This window comes from Sceloporus undulatus, chromosome 1 (assembly GCF_019175285.1).
Source record: "Sceloporus undulatus isolate JIND9_A2432 ecotype Alabama chromosome 1, SceUnd_v1.1, whole genome shotgun sequence".
In the NCBI taxonomy this organism is placed as follows: domain Eukaryota; kingdom Metazoa; phylum Chordata; class Lepidosauria; order Squamata; family Phrynosomatidae; genus Sceloporus; species Sceloporus undulatus.
The window spans coordinates 256,422,871-256,443,087 of NC_056522.1; the positions used below are offsets into that span (position 1 = coordinate 256,422,871).

Here is a 20,217-nt window from a genome sequence, read left to right on the forward strand (position 1 = left end):
TATATGCATGTGTAAGTCACCCTATGTGTGAAGGGTGAATCTTAAACAAATAAATAAATAGTTCATTACACTTAAAAACACCAGACAAACAAATTTAAACAACAAACACACAAATATATAGAACAAAATACTAAAATAACTGACAACAACCATGCAAAAAGTATACATAACAATGATCTTAATTTAACTACCCATCACAAACTTGATTTTAGATATACTTTTCAATTACATCTTAATACTTCTGCTTCTTTATCTGTTCTGTTCAGTGCTTTGTTATTTATGTGCACAAATATTATAATTTTCTCAACAATTCATATATATCTTGATCTCAAGGTATCTGTGTTAATACACATATTTACCAATTAGTCTCAATGGCGGGGTACAGACCGCCGCCGCCAGTAGGTCCGCAGGGGAGCCGGAGCCTTCAGACGGCCCGACTCCCGCGCGGACCGAAAAAAGAAGCTCCAAAATGGAGCTTCTTTTACCGTCGCGTTTGCGACGTAGCGAGGCGCCAGGGGCGCGCTCGCTACGTCACAAGCGGCGCGACACGTCTGGACGCTGTGCGTCCAGTACGTAAAGATGGCGGCGCCCGTATGAACAGGGCGCCGCCATCTTGTACGTATTCAATACGTACTAGGGTTAGGGGGGTGCGGAAGCACCGCCCCTTCCTAACCCTAGTACGTATTGATGACGTACTGTTTGGCGGTCTGTAAACCGCCAATATGTTTTTTCCTTGTCCTTAAATCTATCTCAATCCTTTACACACACACACACACACACAGAGAGAGAGAGAGAGAGAGAGAGAGAGAGAGGTGTCTATATATATCTTATCTCTTAGTGTTTCTCAAAGTTTCTTCTACCCTTGTTAAAAAAAAATACAGAGTTTACAGACATTAAGAAGCAGAGCCCTCCTCCAGTCCATCTGCCTTGGTCCAGGCCTCAGAGGGAGAGAAGAACCACTGGACCTCATCCCCTTTCCACCACCATTCCCTTCTCTTTTTGTGTCGTGTCTTTTAGATTGTAAGCCTGAGGGCAGGGAACCGTCTAATTAAAAATAAAAATTCTTCTCCTCATGTTTTTATTTACCAGAGAATAATGTGGAAACTTTTCAGATCCAAACTTTCCGCAGAGTTTTTCTTCAATTAAGTATGTATAAGTTGTATATGTAGGTTGTATGGAATACTGTATACAAGTATGGTACAGGTTGAATCTCTCTTATTTAAAATGCTTGGGATGAGAAGTGTTTTGGATTTCAGAGTTTTTTCAGATTTTGGAGTATTTGCACATACATAGTGAGATAGCTTGGAGATGGGACCCACGTGTAAACATGAAATTGATTTATGTTTTGATACACCTTATACACATAGCCTGAAGGTAATTTTATACACAATATGTTTAATTATCTTGTGCAGTTAACAAGTCTGTGTACATTTAACCATCAGAAAGCAAAGGTGCCTTTATCTCAACCACCTCATGGACAACTTTGGATTTTGCAATATTTTGAATTTGAATTCCAGAGATCTGGATATAAGAAAGACTAAACCTATATGAATTTACATTTTGTGATGTTGATATGTATGTGTTGCCTTTTAAATTCTTTGTATAGTTCTCTTAAGAAGTCCTTAAACTACTTATGGCACTAGACATTTAAATTATTTAACATACTTATCAGTTTACTCAGATGAGTCCCTTTTTTTATTAAATGCTCTCTGGTTTTTGTTTTCCCTTTTTTCTGCCCAGTGATACTAGTCATATATTAAAAGATGGTGTAATATTTACTGTACTAGTCTCTAGAAGGATTATGAGTTTGTTTGAGAGTACTGTTGCATGGTATATTGTTTGAATGTTGGACTAGGTGTCAAGGAGACTAGGATACACATTTCCAGGGCTTAGCCATGGAAACTCACTGGATCACTTTGGACATCTTATACTTTCTCAGTCTCAGAGGAAGGCAGTGGCAAACCTAAACAAATGTTGCCAAGAAGACCCCCTGGCAGGGTTGCCATAGATCAGAGTTGACCTGAAGTTACATAATAGGGGCTATGATCTTTGAGGATATATGTGCTGGTTGGCAGTCTGATTCACATCAACAGCAAGTGTAGTGACTGGTTTCTGGACTAGGCTAGTTCAAGTTAACTATCTTACAGAGACTACTTGGTTGAATGTTTCTGTCCTGCACTTAGAAATCAAGTGTGTCAAGGGGAAATCTAAACAATGTCTCATCTTCATAATATAGTTTCTAACATAATATTAAATGTGAATATCGTATTAATGTTATTATATTTTAAAGTAATAGAGAAGTGAAATTCCACTACACGTGTGGCCATTCACAATATTAATGGGCCTATATTGTTTTAGACTCTTAAAATGATTCAGGTCCATAAAAAAGGTGTATCATGGCCTTAGAGTGGTTGGTTTTTCAACTGTGTTTCTTGGTGACAGCACTTCTTACAAATACAAAGAAATCATGGTTGCTAATGTTTGATGAACAGCTCTTGGCAGGCCATGCACACTGCTCCATTTTCCACTTGTATCAGAAGTTTCAACAGGGTATAATTATTTTTTAAAAAATAATAAATTTATTATGAAAAACATTTACATCTTTTAACATATATATTTTCATATATATATATATATATACACACACACACACACACACATTCACATACATAAAACAATGTTTTAAAAATATATTACATTAAATTTCATCAGTAACCTTTCTGTATATTACATATTTCAGATTTTCTCCCTTTTCCAGTAAATATATGAAATTGCTTATAGCCTATGCTTTGTTTATTTTGACAAACAATACAGCCACCTAGGCTCTAGTGCTGAAGCACATGCATGCCACACATATGCAAAGTTAAAAAGACACCACTGCAAGACTGTCATATCTTTGTTCTGCATGTGATATCTGTGAAAACTAATTGGTGCTTATTTTATTGTTCTTCTCCTGCTAGGCAGCGCTTGGCTATAGATCACTGCAAGACATGGCTGAGAAACATATGGCCCTTCAACTGTTGTTGGAGTCCAGTTCCTATTAGCTCTAGCTAGCATGGCCAGTGGTGAATAATATCAACATCTTGTAGCATGAAAGTTCTCTACTATTAGTGCTCAAGGTCAAGAGGTGCAAATAGCCACTTCCCATGTCACCATCATCACTATCTTGTCAGACAGGAAGTAGGGCAGGGGGTGGCAGGGGACCTAGGCGCATTCCCCTTGCCAGTAGAACAACCTGTTCCGCACCTTTTGGCATAAATGTTATGGGACCAACCCCTAAATCCTATTCTTATTCAATTGGGTTATGGCAGGTGACACATCTAGATAACTTTAAATACTCACTGCAAGTCTCGGAAAAGCTGGAAGCAGCACTGGTCAACGTGGAGAACAGGTACAGAAAGGTAAGTGCTGAGAGGAACATTCTGAACAGCTGTGTCTTTTCTCTCTTTGGGATGACCCTCCTTTGATCCTCAGAGAATATCAGGCTGTGGAAGTCAGAAAGGCTGCTTGGATTTCCTTTATATAGCTATTAGTCCAGCTCTGGTTCTCTCTCTACCACCTTTTCACTTCTCAGTTGCCACCTGGCAGTATTGACTTTACTTATCTTAGTTTCTACAGAACCAGCCCTCAAAGGTTTTGGCAAGGTGATGCCAGGGAACAAAGACTTTCTGTTAAAGGGATGAGTGAATATTATTGAAATGGAGAGGGGGGGGGAGTTGTGCACAGTCTATGGGAAAATAGATGCTTGTTAATAAGGTATTTGCTTGTAATGTGTGTGACATGCTTTGCACAGACCAGCAGGCATTCAACGGAAGAAGTATCTTGGTGGTGGTTAGAATTAACCACACAATTGAACAAGAATATGCTATGGTATAAAGATTCATACCTTCAGAGATAATGCCACTATACATTTCTTTTGTGGCAAAATGGATTGTCTGATCTTCAAAATAAAGTAAGAGCATCATTGGGGTAAATATAGTAGGACAACAACTGGATAATGTCATGAAGGTAGTACTAGATATCCCACAAAAAGAGTGGACCAAGCACAGTGTTTGATAAATGAAGCTGCATCTGGAAGTTGGAAATATCCTTAGACCAACTTTACACAGAACACTGTGTTGTCACTGCTCTGTTGCTGGAAACATGTATGAGCTCACACACATTCTGAAGATGTACATGTACTTAGAGAATGACACCTGCACATCTTATACTCCCATCCCTCCTTTCCCTCCACCTCATGCTGCCACATTTCCTTTCTCTTGCAACCTACACTCACCTGCTGCCCCCTCCTACCTTCCCTCAGGTTGCTTCACCTTGCTTTTGTGCCATGCTTCCCTCTCTTGTAGTTGCAACTCCACCTTCCCCATACATTCCATGCCGCTGTCTGCCCACCTTTTAAAGAAGGAGCAGCAGCAGTTGCACAAAGCTTCCAGTGCTGCTTGAAACGAAGGGCAGGTAAACAGACAGTGGAGGTAGTAATGCCACAAGACAAGGAGATAAAGCAAGGTGGGAATTAGGTGATAGCAGGGGCAGAGAGGGAGAGAGGCAAGGTGTTGGTGAGAGAAAGTCATAAGAATGTTGTTCTTGTTGTGTGGTTTCAAGTTCTTTCCTACTTAGGGTGTCCCTAAGGCAAGCCTATCATGAGGTCTGCTTGGGAAGGGGATTTGCCAGTGCCATTATTAGGCGTCATTATTCAGAGACAGTAAGGCTGAGAGAGTGTGCCTTGCCCAGTGAGTTTCTGTAACTGACCAGGGATTCGAACACTGATCTCCAGGGTCCCAGTCCAACACCCAAACCACTACACCACACTGTCTCTGAATAATGGTGTCTAATAATGGGAATAGCTCTCCTATATGTGGCAGTGGGAGAATACTAACTGCCCCTCATAAAACATAATAAAACATTCATTATTTGATAAAAAATATAATATATTGCTACATCAAGCAAGTCAGTGAGATACTGGAAATTATTTATACTTAGGTCACATATTGACTGTGGTCACATTCCCTTGGTCACTTTAACTTCCTCTTATGTTTGAATGCCTAAATTGTCTCTCTAAGAGCTTGACAGAATTTTTAAGTGACTGCAATGGTAGCAATTTGGTGAAGGAGTGAAGGAAATTTTCATTTTGACACCTCCCTAAGTACATTCCTGCTAAGTAATCATCCCTATATATTTTTTGAAAGCGCAGCTGGTGATGGTGATGATACCCCAAGCCTTCCAAGTTTGATTGTGAACAACAACAAAAACAAGAGGTTATTATTTGTTATATGGAAAATGAAAAGAAAAAAAAGAGCCAAAATGAGCTGGAAAGGCAGGAGAATTTCCACCACCATTTAAAATCTCATCTTAGACCTCATTCACACTATGATTTACACCAATTTGCAGATTGGCTTAAAGCAGTTTATATGTGCCTTGTTCACACTTGAATTGATTACAGTTTTCAGTGTTCAGTCTGAATCGGGGTGAATCGGTGCAATTCCAAAGTAATTGGTTCTTTTGAAAAACAGATCTTTTGCCATTTCTTTTGGAAAGAACTAAATAAAAATTATTAAGATAATAGGATATTTAAGTGAAGACATCAATAGTATTAACAATAGTATTTATGTATCAATATATGGAATAGAAGATTCAATTAAAGAAATAGAAACATTTTGTAAGGAAACATAAGAGAATTTAAAGGAAAGTCATAATAAGTGATATATTATACATATTCAGTTTAAAGGATGGGAAGGTTGTTTTTAAAGGTTTTTCTTTTTTCTTCCTTTTTGTTTTTGCTTCAAATTTTGTGTGTATTTAAGTGTAACTTACTTTGTAATTTTTGATTGGGTATTTTTTTATTTTTTGTGTGTTTTGTTTTCCGTTTTGTGTTGTATATACTTGTATGACATTTTAATAATAATTTAAAAAAAAAAGGAAAGAACTGGGTTGCATCATGCTGAACAAGTGTGAATGCGTTACCAGTCACATTCAGGGCACACTGGAGGGGAGGGACAATGGGCAGAGATGGTGGACAGAGGGGTGGTACTCATCTTGCCACAGGTTTTGGCAAACTGCCATCCCCCCGCCCCCTTGGCACTGCCATAGGGCTGTTGGGGGGCATGCTGCAGTCTTTTTTAAAAAAATTTTTTACAGTTTCTGCAAACTGTCGCATTTGTGTGGGTTCATGGAAGGGAATCATGGGTGCCATGGTGGGAATTTTCCCCTGGGGTGCATGGCTGGCATTGGGGGTTGGAGGGGGTTGAAGAGTCAGTTGCGGGAGGGGAGCCAAAGATAAAAAGAGCTAAGGCGCTGGACAGACGGGCCCTACGGGGCGCCGTCATTACGTGCGAGGGGCAGCGCTTCCAGATGTGACTCGCCCCTCGCATGTAACGAGGGTGTCAAAATGATGGCGCCCTGTATATATGGGTGCCGCCATTTTGACATGATGGACGCCTAGTGTCTGCACGTCCTGGCGCCTTTGTGATGCCACAAGTGCACCTTGCGGCATCACAACCATGCCACAAGTGGATTCTTTTTGCTGTGTGAGGGAGCCACACAGTTTGTCCGCTGCAGCTCCCTCGCACAGCAAACTAGGACGGCAGGATACAGCCCTTTTTGGGCGGTCTGTATCCTGCCTAAGGCAGGGAGGGAGATAAAGTGTGTGTGTGTGCATGCAACTGGACTAGGGAAAGTGGGAAGGATGGTGTGTGTGTGTTTATGACTGGATCAGCTGTTGCTCCCATATAAATAAAATTGTCTGATTCTAGCAGTCCATTCTCAGGCACAGAGGGAAAGTGACAAGGAGGAGTATGTGCATCTTACACACACACACACATACATGAACACATACACAGAGAGAGGGTCATGGACATAGCAACAGCTGATGCATGTGGCCACACCTCCAAGTGCTTGCATCACCAAAACATGCCCATGTGCATCATATGATTGACATTTTAAAAAAAGAACCGGAATGGATCGATCGCGCCCAATATTGAAAATCCATTTTGTAGTGGTGCAAATGTAAGCGTGCACATGAATTGTGTTAAATGGAAATGAATTCATTCTGTAAGGGAAAACACAGTGTGAACTTTGTATTGGTTTGAATCGATTCCACGATCCCGATTTGATGCAAATCAAAAACCAGGTTTTTTGCAAGTGTGAATGATCCCTTATAGGCTTTAAAGAGGACAATAGGAAGGAAGGCTTAAATATAAAATAATGATTCTCTGTCTAGATTTAAAAACTTCAACAGATGACCTGGAAGGAATGCATAGGCTAGTTTTAAACAAATGCACACAGACTGGCATAGAGATATTATTGTAAGATTTGCCTGTTCTGCAGAAAAATCAACAATGTACCACACAGTGAGTCAAATACAAGTAGCAAGGCGATAAGGTGGAAGTATTTCAAGACCTTGCACCAGTGATGATAAGGAAGAGAAAGAAATGGAAATTCTATATTGTACTGAAGCATGTAAGAGATAAAGGAATTAACTAAACATGGGGATTTCCCTTCAAATAGATTGTTTAGTTTAGTTTATTTGGACCAATAAAACCAATGTGCCAACTGCACCCATTCCTAGGGGGCCATGGTGACACATACCTTGTTAGGATTATTTTAATACATGCTTTATGTCAGGCTGCCTTTGAAGAAGGTTTGGAAATTTCATCTGGTCTAAAAAGCTGCAGCCAGCCAGACTGTTAATGAAGGGGTTGTTCAGACATTTTTTTGTTTTTGTTTTTTTAGCAGAACAATGCGAATAACCTCACTCACATATTCCAGATTTATTATTCACACTAGAAACCTGCACTCTCTGCAAGCCACATTTTTGCGAGTTTGGTTGCTCACACATGTCAGAGAGTGTGGGAGAGTGTCGTAAAAGTGTTCAGTTTGCCAGAGGTGGTTACAGGAGCACATAGCTCACTTGTTACAACAGCTCCACTTGCTGCCAGTCTCTTTCCAATTGTAATTCAGAGTGCTCGAGCTCTAAGAACTTTGGAAAGGCATTTCCCTTGACTCCACCACCTTTATAGGAACATTAATGGGAATATCAAAGAGGGCATCTTCTGTGGTTGCTTCCAGACTCTGATATTCCTTTCCGACGGAGAGGAGGTTGGCTCCCACTTCACTGTTCCTTCATAAACTGGTGAAAATCTTCCTATTCCATCATGTAAGCATTTTTTTAAGTGTCCTGGGAGCCAGCATGGCATAGTGGTTTGAGTGCTGGACTACAACTCTGGAAACCAAGGTTCAGTTCCCTGCTCATCCATGAAACCCACTGGGTGACTCAGAAAGCCTCCCATGATAGGTTCTCCTTAGGGCCACCATAAGTTGGAAAAATGATTTGCAGACACACAATAACAACAAAACAGAGACTGGATTTCCTGTATGGCAGGGGATGGACCTCATGGCCCTTACATTCCCTTCCAAAATAATTCTTACAAGTTCTGTGACTTGTTTATTTTTATTCATCACAGGAAAAAAGGCCAAGGACAGAGATGAATCAAGACTAGAGGGTCACTGGGCATGTGGAAGCAAAGCAACGCCCTCAACCTGAGATAAGCCCTAGAGTACCTGGTCTAGCAGTATCTTAAAGGCACAGCTTGGTCTGGTATGGGAGGAGGTCACCATGAGTTACTGCTCCAGGTTACACCAGCCCTAGTAACACAACTGAACACAAAGCAAATATTATTACTTCCACTGAATAACTACAAGACTTTTGCAAATGACTAAAGACTGACATGTCCAGGGTACCCAAAACACAAGAGAGAGAGAAAATACAAGAGAAGAAAGAAAAGACCTTGGAAGAGATGCAACAACAGATGGCAAAAGAAAACATACAGTGGTCTGATTGACAACTCCACCATTTGAACCTGTGGTGGAAAAATTCCTTATTGAAATAAAAACTATAGAAAGATGGAGTCACCTTTGTCAGCCAGAGAGATGGTTTTTGAAATAAAGGCTTGGAGTTTAGGGAAAACTAGAGCAAAGGAATAATGAGTGCGTCTTGACCTGGATGGAAGCTGGCACCAGTAAAAAGACATAACATAAACTACTGAGATAAGGACATTCAGAAGCAAGGTTAGGAGGAAAACCACTGAATTCCTACAGGAGGGGGTAAGGAGTGATGATGCAGTTTTAATGTATGCATGTATTTCTGTTCTGATTGTAAGAATTCTGTATGTTTAAATTGTAATTAGCCAATCAGGTGTATTGAAGAAGCTTCTTTGTCTTGAATAATATAAAAAGAGCCATTTTGTCTTGTTCGCGGCCTCAGCTTTTTGGAACTTGAATTCCACTGAGTTCATTGTTTTCCTTTGTCGACAATTGGAAATAAACTTATGGATTTTCAATTACTAGGTCCTCTTGCCAATCCTATTGCTCTGCAAATCCTAGAAATTTAAGTTTTCTGAAATTTCTGTTACAAACCAAGAACACTATCCTACTTCATTTCTTTCCTTCCTGCTTTATCTTTTATTAGCTAGAAAAAAAGAGATGTAATAATAATAATAATAATAATAATAATAATAATAAAGTTTTTATTTTTATCCCGCTCCTTCCCAAGATCAGGGCGGCTCACAACATATATTAAAACAATATGAATACAGTACAATAATAATAATAAAAAAACAATCAAACAAATAAATACAATACAATGACAAGCTAAAAGCCCCATTAGCCCAGCCTCTTGGCCACAGAAAGAGGAGGGAGGCCCATAGGATTTTACTCGGGGAATGCTTGTTGGAACAGAAAGGTTTTTAAATCCTTTCTGAATTGGGCCAGGGAGGTTGATGAGCGGAGCTCAATGGGCAGCGTGTTCCAAAGGGCCGGGGCGGCGATGGAGAAAGTCCTCTTCATGGTGGAGGAAAGCCTGGCCCCAGGCACCTTCAGTAATTGCTGCCCAGATGTTCTGAGGGTGCGGGACGGAATATACGGGGAGAGGCGGTCCGTCAGGAATCCTGGGCCCAAGCCATTTAGGGCTTTATAGGTAATCACCAACGCCTTATATTGAGCCCGGAAGCGGATGGGCAGCCAATGGAGATCTTTCAGCACAGGAGTTATATGGCTGGCCCTGGAAACACCAGTGACCAGCCTGGCTGCCATGTTCTGCACCATTTGAAGCTTCCGGGTTTGGTATAAGGGTTGCCCCATGTAGAGTACGTTGCAGAAATTCAGTCTCGAGGTTACCAGAGCATGTACAACAGTTTCTAGGTCCCTCTGGGCCAGGTATGGACGCAGTTGGCGAATAAGCCGAAGCTGATAACAGGTGCTCTTGACCGTCGCATTCACCTGAGCAGTCAGGTGAAGCGACGAGTCAAGAAGCACCCCCAAACTGCGTACGGAGTCCTTCACAGGGAGCGTGACCCCATTCAGGACAGGTGGAACCACCGCCATTCCTGGACCAGGGGAACCTATCACAAGTATCTCCGTTTTCTCTGGATTCAGCTTGAGTCGATTTTTCCTCATCCAGCCCATTACCGACTCTAGACAGGCCTCGAGAGGAGAGACGCCATCCTCAGTCACTGCATCAGTCGGAGACATAGAGAAAATAATTTGGGTGTCATCAGCGTACTGATAACCCCGCGCCCCATGTCTCCGAATGATCTCTCCCAGCGGTTTCATGTAAATGTTAAATAGCATGGGAGACAGAATGGCTCCTTGAGGGACCCCGGTTCCAAGGGGCCTCTCGTCGGAGCACACGTCTCCCAGCTGCACCATCTGGGATCTCCCAGAGAGGTAGGACCGGAACCACTGGAGCGCAGTGCCCCCGATTCCCACCTCTGCCAGACGCCCCAGAAGGATACCATGGTCTATGGTATCGAAAGCCGCTGAGATGTCCAAGAGCACCAACAGGGACACGCTTCCCCCGTCAATGCCCAGACGGAGATCATCAACCAAGGCGACCATGGCCGTCTCAACCCCGTGACCCGCCCGGAAGCCAGTTTGAAATGGGTCCAGATAATCAGTTTCATCCAAGACCGTCTGAAGCTGGATCGCAACCGCCCTCTCGATCACCTTACCCAAAAATGGCAGCAGCGAAACTGGCCGATAATTATTGTGTACCAGGGGGTCGAGGGAGGGCTTTTTTAATATAGGTTTTACAATGGCCAATTTTAATTCTGATGGAAATTGCCCTTCCCTCAAAGATGTGTTAATAATCCGGCGTAACAATAAAGTTACCGCCGGTCCCCCCTGGGCCGCTAACCACGAGGGACAGGGATCGAGAGAGCAGGTTGTCTTCCGAACACTTCCGACGATCTTGTCCACGTCCTCGGTACTCACCGACTCAAACCGATCCAGTTTAATAGAGTCCACGGAGGCTCTGGATACCTCTACTCTAGGTTCTGCTTGAATGTCAGCATTAAGACCTTCGCTTATGCGAGAGGTTTTATCCGCAAAAAAGTCATTAAATTGGTCACAGCAGGCCTTAGAAGGTTCAAGGATCTGGTTCAGGGCGGGAGGGAGCTGAGTTAGCTCCCTGACCACCCTGAACAACTCTGCTGGACGTGACTCTGCGGACGCAATACGAGCACCATAGAACGAATTCTTTGCTGCTCGTATCGCCTCTCCGTAGTCCTCTAACAGTTGGTCTAGGAGAGCCTTGTCGTCTAAGCAAAGGTGTTTCCGCCAACGGTACTCTAGCCATCGCAGTTCCCGCTTCCTTGCCCGGAGATCTTCCGTGTACCAGGGCTTACACTTGGAAGCAGGCCTGAGAGGGCGCTTGGGAGCGATGCTGTGTATAGCCCTGGAGAGACCGGTATTTCAGATACCGGTGAAGGCATCAACAGAGTCGCCGTCGCTTCCAACCATGAGCCCCTCTAAAGCTTCTTGGAACCGTTTAGGTTCCATCAGCCTTCGAGGGTGGACCATCCTAATAGGTCCGCCACCCCCGGGGGGGATCTGGGTAGAGACCTTGATTTTCACCTCTACCAGGAAATGATCCGTCCATGACAAGGGGGAAACGTTAACTATTTCCGCCCATGGATTTTCCGCATCCGAACAGAAGACCAAATCGAGAGTATTACCCGCACAATGCGTAGGACCCTGTATCAGCTGGGACAGGCCCATGGCCGTCATGGTATCCATGAATTCCCGAGCCGCACCGGATGGAACATAGCTGGTCATGAGGGAGATATTGAAGTCACCCAGGACAAGTAGCCTGGGCGTCTCCAATATCAGTTCAGCGACCAGCTGTGTCAGCTCGTTAAGGGAGTCCGCTAGTGCACGGGGTGGCCGATACACCAGTAGAATCCCTAGACTGTCCCTAGCCTTTAGGGTCAGGTAAATACACTCGATATAGGACGTCTGTCGGATGTGGTTCCTGGTGAGGGACACGGTGTTCCTATGTATCAAGGCCACACACCCCCCGCCCACCTAACCTGCGCTGGTCCTTCACCGAGAACCCGGCAGGCAGGGCCTGAGCCCACACAGCGTCCCCTTCAGGCCCAAGCCAGGTCTCGGTAATGCAAGCCAGATCACATTTTTGATCCTCCAGCATGTCGTGGAGGATGTGGGTCTTGTTGTTAATTGATCTGGTGTTGCACAGGAGCAGCGACAGGGTTTGTGGCACGGTTGGAGCGACCCTCAGGTCCCTAAGGTTGGGAGGGGGACAGGAAGGAGAGATAGATATGATGCATCAATCTCTCCTTCCCCTGGAACGCAAGTCCCTTCTCCCACCGCCATACCTCCCCCTGCCCCACACTACCTCGATAGGAGCTCCGCTCGTAATGATGTTATCCCTTTCCTCCCCGGCCCATGCATCCCCCGCATCCACAACCTCCCCCCACCCCTCTATGGCCATTTGAAGAGCAGAGGTTAGCCACCCCAGGCATCCTCTGCTCTCGGGCTAACCCAAAGCCTCCCTAACCCGATAAAAAGCTGCACAACTGTGTAGTTGCGCAGCGGCGGTGCTCCTCAGTCCGGGGGCGGCACTCCCAGGGTGGTGCGCAGATGCGCACCTCCGACACCCCGGGAGGAGGCCGCCCGGCAGAAGGCGCAGCTCTGGCGGCGACGGTGGTCCGGCGAGGAGGCAAAGGGGGCGTGTCAGGGAGGGTCCGGTTGCCTGGCGTTTATACCCGCCGCTCTCACCTGGCGGGCTCCTCCCTGGCTTCCCCCCAGGTGTCCCTTAAAGGCCCCGCACTCACTGGCCGCCAAACGCCAAAGCCAGGAAAGAGTCTAAAAGAGTCCCGCTGCGGTGCTCCTCAGTCCGGGGGCGGCACTCCCGGGGCGGTGCGCAGATGCGCACCTCCGACACCCCAGGAGGAGGCCGCCCGGCAGAAGGCGCAGCTCTGGCGGCGACGGTGGTCCGACGAGGAGGCAAAGGGGGCGTGTAACTAAATCTTTATACTTAGTTCTAGTTAAATGCATTAAAAATGGAAAAACCACTTAATAACATAATTTCATTGCTAATTCATATGCATATGCTAAATAAGTATTTCATAGTAGTTGCACTGAATAAAGAGATGGGGGAAGAAAGGATTCAGACTCAAGAGCAAATTGCTCTTGGCTTCTTAGGAAGTCCCAAAATGAAACAGCTCCTTTGGGAGAAATGGAAGTCTCTCCATCTTCTGTTAGGCAAGATGGAAAGGGTGGGGAAAGAGGTGGAAAAAGGGGGTGGGGTTGAGGTGGTAATGAAAGGGAAGAGAGGGAGGGACCTTGAGTATTGTGGTACAATTTATATAGGTTCATGGGTGGTGAAGGGACTGCAGCAGAGACCTGCTGCAACAGCTGTGCTATGTTTATCTTCTTGCCTGAGGATGTGGGCAAAAAGTCTGCCATCTTAAAACACTGCAACTTATCAGAGATGAAGCTTTTCTGAACACAGTAGAGAAAACTCTCATCAGAAGTTGCTGTAGGTAAGTTGTTGGTCCTCATAGACCATATATCATGCCTAGTACTAAGATGTCCCATATATAGTAGCAAGGGCTTACTGCTATGAGGACCAACAACTTACCTACAGCGATGGGATGTGCCCATATACCATATGAGATACCTTACAAGGCTGTTATATTAGTTTTATATGACCACTGAGGAAGACGCTTCAGTTGAAACACGTTTGCTCTATGTTTTGTATCTTTCAACTGTAATGGGCACACTGTGTTATCCCTCTTAATTTGGTCTTTATTGTGCACTCCCTAATCAAATGGATATACTATGTCAACTCTTTCAATTCCATTCTGAGAGGCACAAAGGAACTGGTATTTCGTGTGCTTAATACCTTCTCATGGGATTTGCAGTTTCCCAGCCCAGTACTGACTGATCATTTTAGCTTTGTGTGTGTTAGGGCATGGCTCACAGGCCAGAACAAGCCTTTTTATATTCAGTATATCATATACTGTACTCTTTACTTTGCAAATCTTTTTTTTAAAAAAATACCTTTGTAGCATTTGAGTGCAACACATTGTCTTAATAAAATTGCTGAGTGTTCTTTGTTCATCCCCCCTAAACTGTTTGTCCATCTGTTTGTTTCAGTTTAGGGCATCACCTCCCAGTTTTCTTCCCCTGATCCACATAGGAACAAATGATACCACAAGATACAGACTTCAATATATATCAGGGAACTATGAAGTTCTGGGCAGGAAGCTGAAGGTCCTTGGGCTAGGAACAAATGATACCACAACATACAGACTTCAATATAGATCAGGGGACTATGAAGCTCTGGGCAGGAAGCTGAAGGTCATTGGCTAGAAATTATGATTTCATTACTCCTTCCTCTTAAAGGTCATAGCCCAGGATGAGAGGGAAGAATACTGGCAGTGAACTGCTGGCTTCACAGATGGTGTCATCAGGAAAAGAAGTGAAAGAATAAATAAATAAAAGTTTGGCTTCTTCTATCATTGTCTGTGCTTTTATGAGGAAGGGCTTGTGGCAAGAGACTGGCTGTACCTCATGGCTATTGGCCAGAATCTATTTGCTAAGAGAGGTACAAATCTGATCAGGGGGGCTTTAAACTGAGCTATGAGGAGAAGGGAGAAAGTGTTACAGGGGATACAGAAATAGCAAGCACTTGGGAACAAGCAAGTGGGAGGCTGTTTGAAGATTAGGAAGATGGGCACATGGGAGGTATACAAAGGGTTAGAGATGGGTCTGACAAATTAGCCAGACATAAGCTTAACCTGTGTCATTCATAGCTGCTTCATCATAGCAAATATTAACAGCTGAAGCTGTTCAGGGCATGGAGAGATAAGTGTTTTCCCCTGCTGGTTACTGCAGCTGTTAAAGGCAGTAGGAAAGAACCAGTTCAAAAGCTGACAACCTGATTGAACAGGAGATGAAACTGTGCAAAAGTGAGAAGAAGAGCTATACAGGCCACTGAGAAGGAGACAGATATTTTAAGAACTATGAAGCAGTTCTTAGGGAGCCCCATACAGAAGCCAATGTGGCATAGCAGTGTTGGACTGTGACTCTGGAGACAGTGGTTTAATTCTCAGTTTGACCATGGAATCCAGTGGGTGACCTTGGGCAAGTCACATGCTCTCAGCCTCAGGGGAAGACAAAAACCCCATGATAGGGCCACCATAATCCAGAAACGACCTGAAGGCTCACAACACATGAACACACACACATAGAGAAGGTAGATAAGGGTGAAGTCATCGTAGGCAGATTTCTGATATTTTGAGACAATATACAGAGTCATAAATTGGGAATAGACCCCAAGAGCTATCAAGTGCAACTCGAACCCAGCACAAGAATGCACAGCTTTTACTTAAAATAAACAAAATTTGGTAAGGTACATTTTCTATGATGGCAAAGAACTAGAACTGAACTGGGTATACTTATGCTTGTTCTACTCACCGCATTGAAGGCAGCTTTGGATGAGAAGCAGGAACGTAAATCCCAACAGAGACCTCATCTTTATTCAGATGCTGTTCTTGCCTCTTGTTTGCTCTTCAGATGTCCAAGAAGGATGGGAGCAGCAAAGCCAGGCACTTGACAAGGTTAAGAGAGATAGGGATAAGGGGCACCTCCCTTGCCCTGTTCCTTCCTCATAGTTGCTATGAGCGGTTGAGCAATGCCAAGTAGCATGGGCGTGCATCTCTGCCCCAAAGGAAAGTACAGACTGACACAACTAGTCACTGTCAGCAAAAGGTGGTGATTTGGGCAAAAAAAATATGCCTTTTTGAACCTCATGAGGCCTGCCATCCGCCTGTAAGAGAAGCTGTAAGAATGGTGCTCAAGGTCATTGAAACACTTTTCCAAGTCACATGTTGCTCTGTGTGTGTTTATTTTCAAAGGATTTTAAAATCCTGTTCTACTGTACTTCAAATAAAAAGAGCATCAACATAGCATCGGCTAAGACAAACCAGCACCTCTCCTTGTTGCTAATGAAAGATAGCTTATAAAAGAGAGACAAATGCATAAACAATGGCAATCCTCACTACCAGTAGCTTATAGTCTTGTTGGCTGGAGGAGTCTAGTAGTTGTAGTCCAAAAAGTAACTTTCCCAAGCTCTGGTTCTGATGGGCAATCACCCCATAAGCTCCAATTTTAGTATATGTGCTGCCAGAACAAGCATTGATCACTCTATAAAGAGCTGTTGAAAGGAAATAAAACTAAACATATAGTAGGTGTACAGTTAATTGAGAATGGTTGGCATGCGTAGTCAAATTGGTGAATTAATTGGATCTGAAGGATTGGATCTGTACATGAGTTTGCAATTAATGGATGTCTTTGAGTAGTGGAGGCAAAGAAAGAGGTAAACAAAACAAAAATCTCTCCTTTGTTCTTGGTAGTTAATTCGGGTCTCTCTAGTTTTCAGCTGAGAGGCATGTGGTGTAGTGGTTTTGAGTTTGGTGATAGGAGTCTGGGAAACTAGGGTAGCAATCCCTGCTCATCATGGAAACCCCATTTGGTGGCCAGGGGTAACCCACACTCTCTCAGCCCCAGAAGAGCAAACCTCCTCTGAATAAAATAGTTGGTAAGAAAATCCTAGGGTAGGTTCATCTTAAGTCACAGATGACTTGAAGACGCACAACAACAAGGTCCGTTATTGGACCTTCAGGATTTTAACATAGGTGTAAATACCACAAGATACAGTGTTCAAGAGAACAGCCTTGGAAAAGTTCTTTTCTGGACTACAGCATTGGAATGCTGGAAACTATATAGTCCAAACACGAATTTTTCCAAGCTCTACACAGGATACACATTAAGTGTTTTATTTTAATTTTATGTTTCTGTTGCCATGCAGGATTTGAAATCTGACCAAGAAGTGCGGTTCACTGTTCCTTCAGCCATTTATCTAATCATTTGGGTATCTACTCAGCATTTCTCCAGCTAATACAGTAGGGGCTGGGCTTTCCATTATAAGAATGTATTGCCAAGTGGAAAAGACTTCTTGGAGTTTTGTGGCCCTCCAGATACTTATGACTTCTTTTCCTTTAGCCCTAATCAACATGGGCAGTGGTTGAGCAGAGGCATGAGTGTTAGGTCCAAGCCACATGGAGGACACCATGTTTGAGGAAGCCCTGCCTAAAAGTATCTTTAGAAGAAACAAACAGAAATGAAAATCACAGACGTACTTCTTCCCTTTGTTTGACGTAGTTTAGCTCAATTGTATGCAGGTGTCTACAAAAGATGTAAATCCCACTGGGTTTTGATCAAAGATTCAGGAAACTTGTTTCAAATAAATACTAACATACGTTTAGCGTTTTACAGTGGTATACAGAATTTAGTGGTGCTGAGTGGTTAGACTCTGGGAGACCAGCGTTCAAACCCTTGGGTGACCTTGGGCAAACCAAATCTCTTAGCCTGAGAGGAAGCAATAGAAAACTTGAAAGTATATTAGGGCAAGAAAACCATATAGGAGGTTGCTATATGGGGTTACCACAATAACATATTGGCATAATATACATAATAATGGCATAATATGCAGCTTTTCATTAGTGACAGTAGGCATGTGAATGACCCTATGCACACATTCCTCGGGAATATGCACCATTATTATACAAGAAGAACTGACTTCTGAATTAAAGTGTGGTGCGTTAAATGACTGGGAGACTGATGTGTGGCCTGTTACAGACTGCCAAAATAAGCTGCTGTGGGGTCTCTTGGAGGTATTCTATTTAAATGATGCATGCCCTAAGAATCCGGAACTGCTGCACCAAAGCGGCCCTCTGTGGCTGTAGGAATGGAGTGTGGCTTGTTGGTGCGACCGTCTGGACTCTTAGGACCACATGCATCTTTAAGTAGCATACCTCCAAAGAGACCCGAAGCAGCTTTATTTTGGCAGTCTGTAACGGCCTCAGTTAAACTTGTGTAGACATCCAGCCTACTAGTTTGAGAACTGAAAAAGTACAGTGGGAGCTTGTGTTATCTGCTGGGGTTTGGTTTCAGGATCCCCTGTGGAGTAACAAAATGCCGTGGATGCTCTCAAGTCCCATAATATAATGGCAGAGCAAAAGTGGTGTCCCTTATAGAGTAAATGAAAATCAAGGTTTTCTATTTGGGAATTTATACTTTTTTGGAATATTTTCAAACATGAATGTTTGAATCCGTGGATAAAAAGCATCTGTGGATAAGGAGGGACGACTGTACTACATACAAATAGTCACAGCCCGGTCGGTTGGAAAAAGCAGGGCTTACACAATTAATGTTTAGCATTATAGCATCCAGTTTTGCAGAAAAAAGTATGCTTGGCATTTACAGCTCTTCATATTTTCTTAAAATTTTATACAAATGACATTATCCTGGGCTTGTGTGGATAGTGTTATAAAAAAGTAAATACAGTAGAGTAATGGAAGTAATTACTTATCAGTAGGGATGTAAATCAGAAAAGCTCTAAGAGCCAGACCATATGCCTACATGAGCGCATAGAAAGAGTCCCATAAGAGACATAAACCTATTTTAAAACCACCAGACTGAAAATAAATGCATTAAGTATTTTTTTTTAAAGGAAACCGGGGCAAAAAGTAACATTTGTGATTTGGCACCCCCCTTCCCCCCCCCATGCAATCACTAGTTTTAGTGCCATTTTACTCCTTGGGAAAGCACTCAAAAGTTGATGTGACACAAGAGTGAAGGACGTTTTTATACAATATTAAAGACAGGGAGGGGCAGTGGAGAAATTTCATTGTTTCACATTTTGCTAAAGTGAGATAAAGTTCTTGAACAGAAGGTAATGATAGCAAAACAACAGCAATAAAATCAGAGAAAAACTTCGTGATCGGCACAAATTTCTACAGAATGAGCCCTAAAAAGCAAAGGGGATGGAATTATTTTGACATAAGAGCAACTCCTTGGTTTTTACTAATAGTTTTGAGTTCTCAACAGGTGTGTCCAGATGTAAGCCGTGGCAAGTTCCCACACGCTCGGGATAAATTGTATGAGCCCTCAGCGTACTCCCAAATGCATCTGAGGAAATAGACTGAAGTCGACAAAGCCAGTGCGTACCAACTTCTATCTTTCATTTAGTCCTCAAAGTAGATTTACTTATGCGAACATCCCACAGTGTACCTAGCCTACTTAAGCAAATCTCTGGGTTTTATTTCTGAGCGTGTGTGGTGTATATATATATATATATGTGTGTGTGTGTGCGCGCTTTCAAGTTGTGTTCTGACTTATGCGGACCCTAAAGCAAACCTATCATGAGGTTTTCTTGGTAAAATTTGTTCAGAGGAAGCTTGTCATTAATGGCCTGTTTACAGACTGCCAAATAAAGCTGCCTCAGGTCTCTTTGGAGGTATGGCTGTTTAAATGATGCATGCATCGCTAAGAATCCGGAAGCTGCACCAAAGCGGCACGCTAGTGAGTTTTTAAAGAAATGAGGTGGCTTGGCGCAACCTCCGGACCTCTTAGGACCCATGCATCATTTAATAGCATACCTCCAAAGAGACCCAAAGCAGCTTTATTTGGCAGTCTGTCTAGGGTTTGCCATACCTGAGGACCTCCAAACCGGGACAAAGGTAGTCAAGGTTTAAAAATGTAGGACCTTTTTTTAAAAAAAAACTTTCCTGGCCAGGAAATTAAAAAAAAAAGGTCCTACAGTTTAAAAACCTTGTCCTCCTCCACGGCTTGGGAGGAAGCCTCGGCCTCCCTCAGGCCGGGAAGGGGCGCAGGGGCCGACCGTCATCCAGGGCCAGTGGCCGTTGGTGGGCAAGTGGCCTCCTCCTCCTCCCCCGGCCGCGCAGAAGGCTTGGAGACTCCGCGTTGCGGAGCCGCTCCAAGGCCTCGCTGGGCCTGGGAGGGAGCGTCTCCACGGCCGGAGCTCAGCCGCGAGAGTGCTCAGGCCTCAGTGAG

The 20,217-nt window shown here is 43.6% G+C and overlaps 1 protein-coding gene across 3 annotated transcripts in view; it reads right to left on the reverse strand.

The window, feature by feature from the left end:
• Positions 1-15,941, reverse strand: part of CBLIF (cobalamin binding intrinsic factor) — a 38,837-nt gene extending 22,896 nt beyond the window's left edge. Inside the window, exons 1-2 of one of the 3 annotated variants that reach the window (XM_042452528.1) lie at positions 15,778-15,909; positions 3,343-3,485 (exon numbers count right to left, since the gene is read on the reverse strand). In XM_042452528.1, the coding sequence (XP_042308462.1) occupies positions 3,343-3,485; positions 15,778-15,782 (148 nt within the window). In that variant the 5' untranslated portion in view covers positions 15,783-15,909. Of the gene's footprint in view, positions 1-3,342; positions 3,486-8,556; positions 8,633-15,777 lie in introns of those variants that run through there. The other 2 variants (XM_042452537.1, XM_042452543.1) reach the window with 2 other exon arrangements.
• Between the last annotated feature and the right edge of the window lie 4,276 nt (positions 15,942-20,217).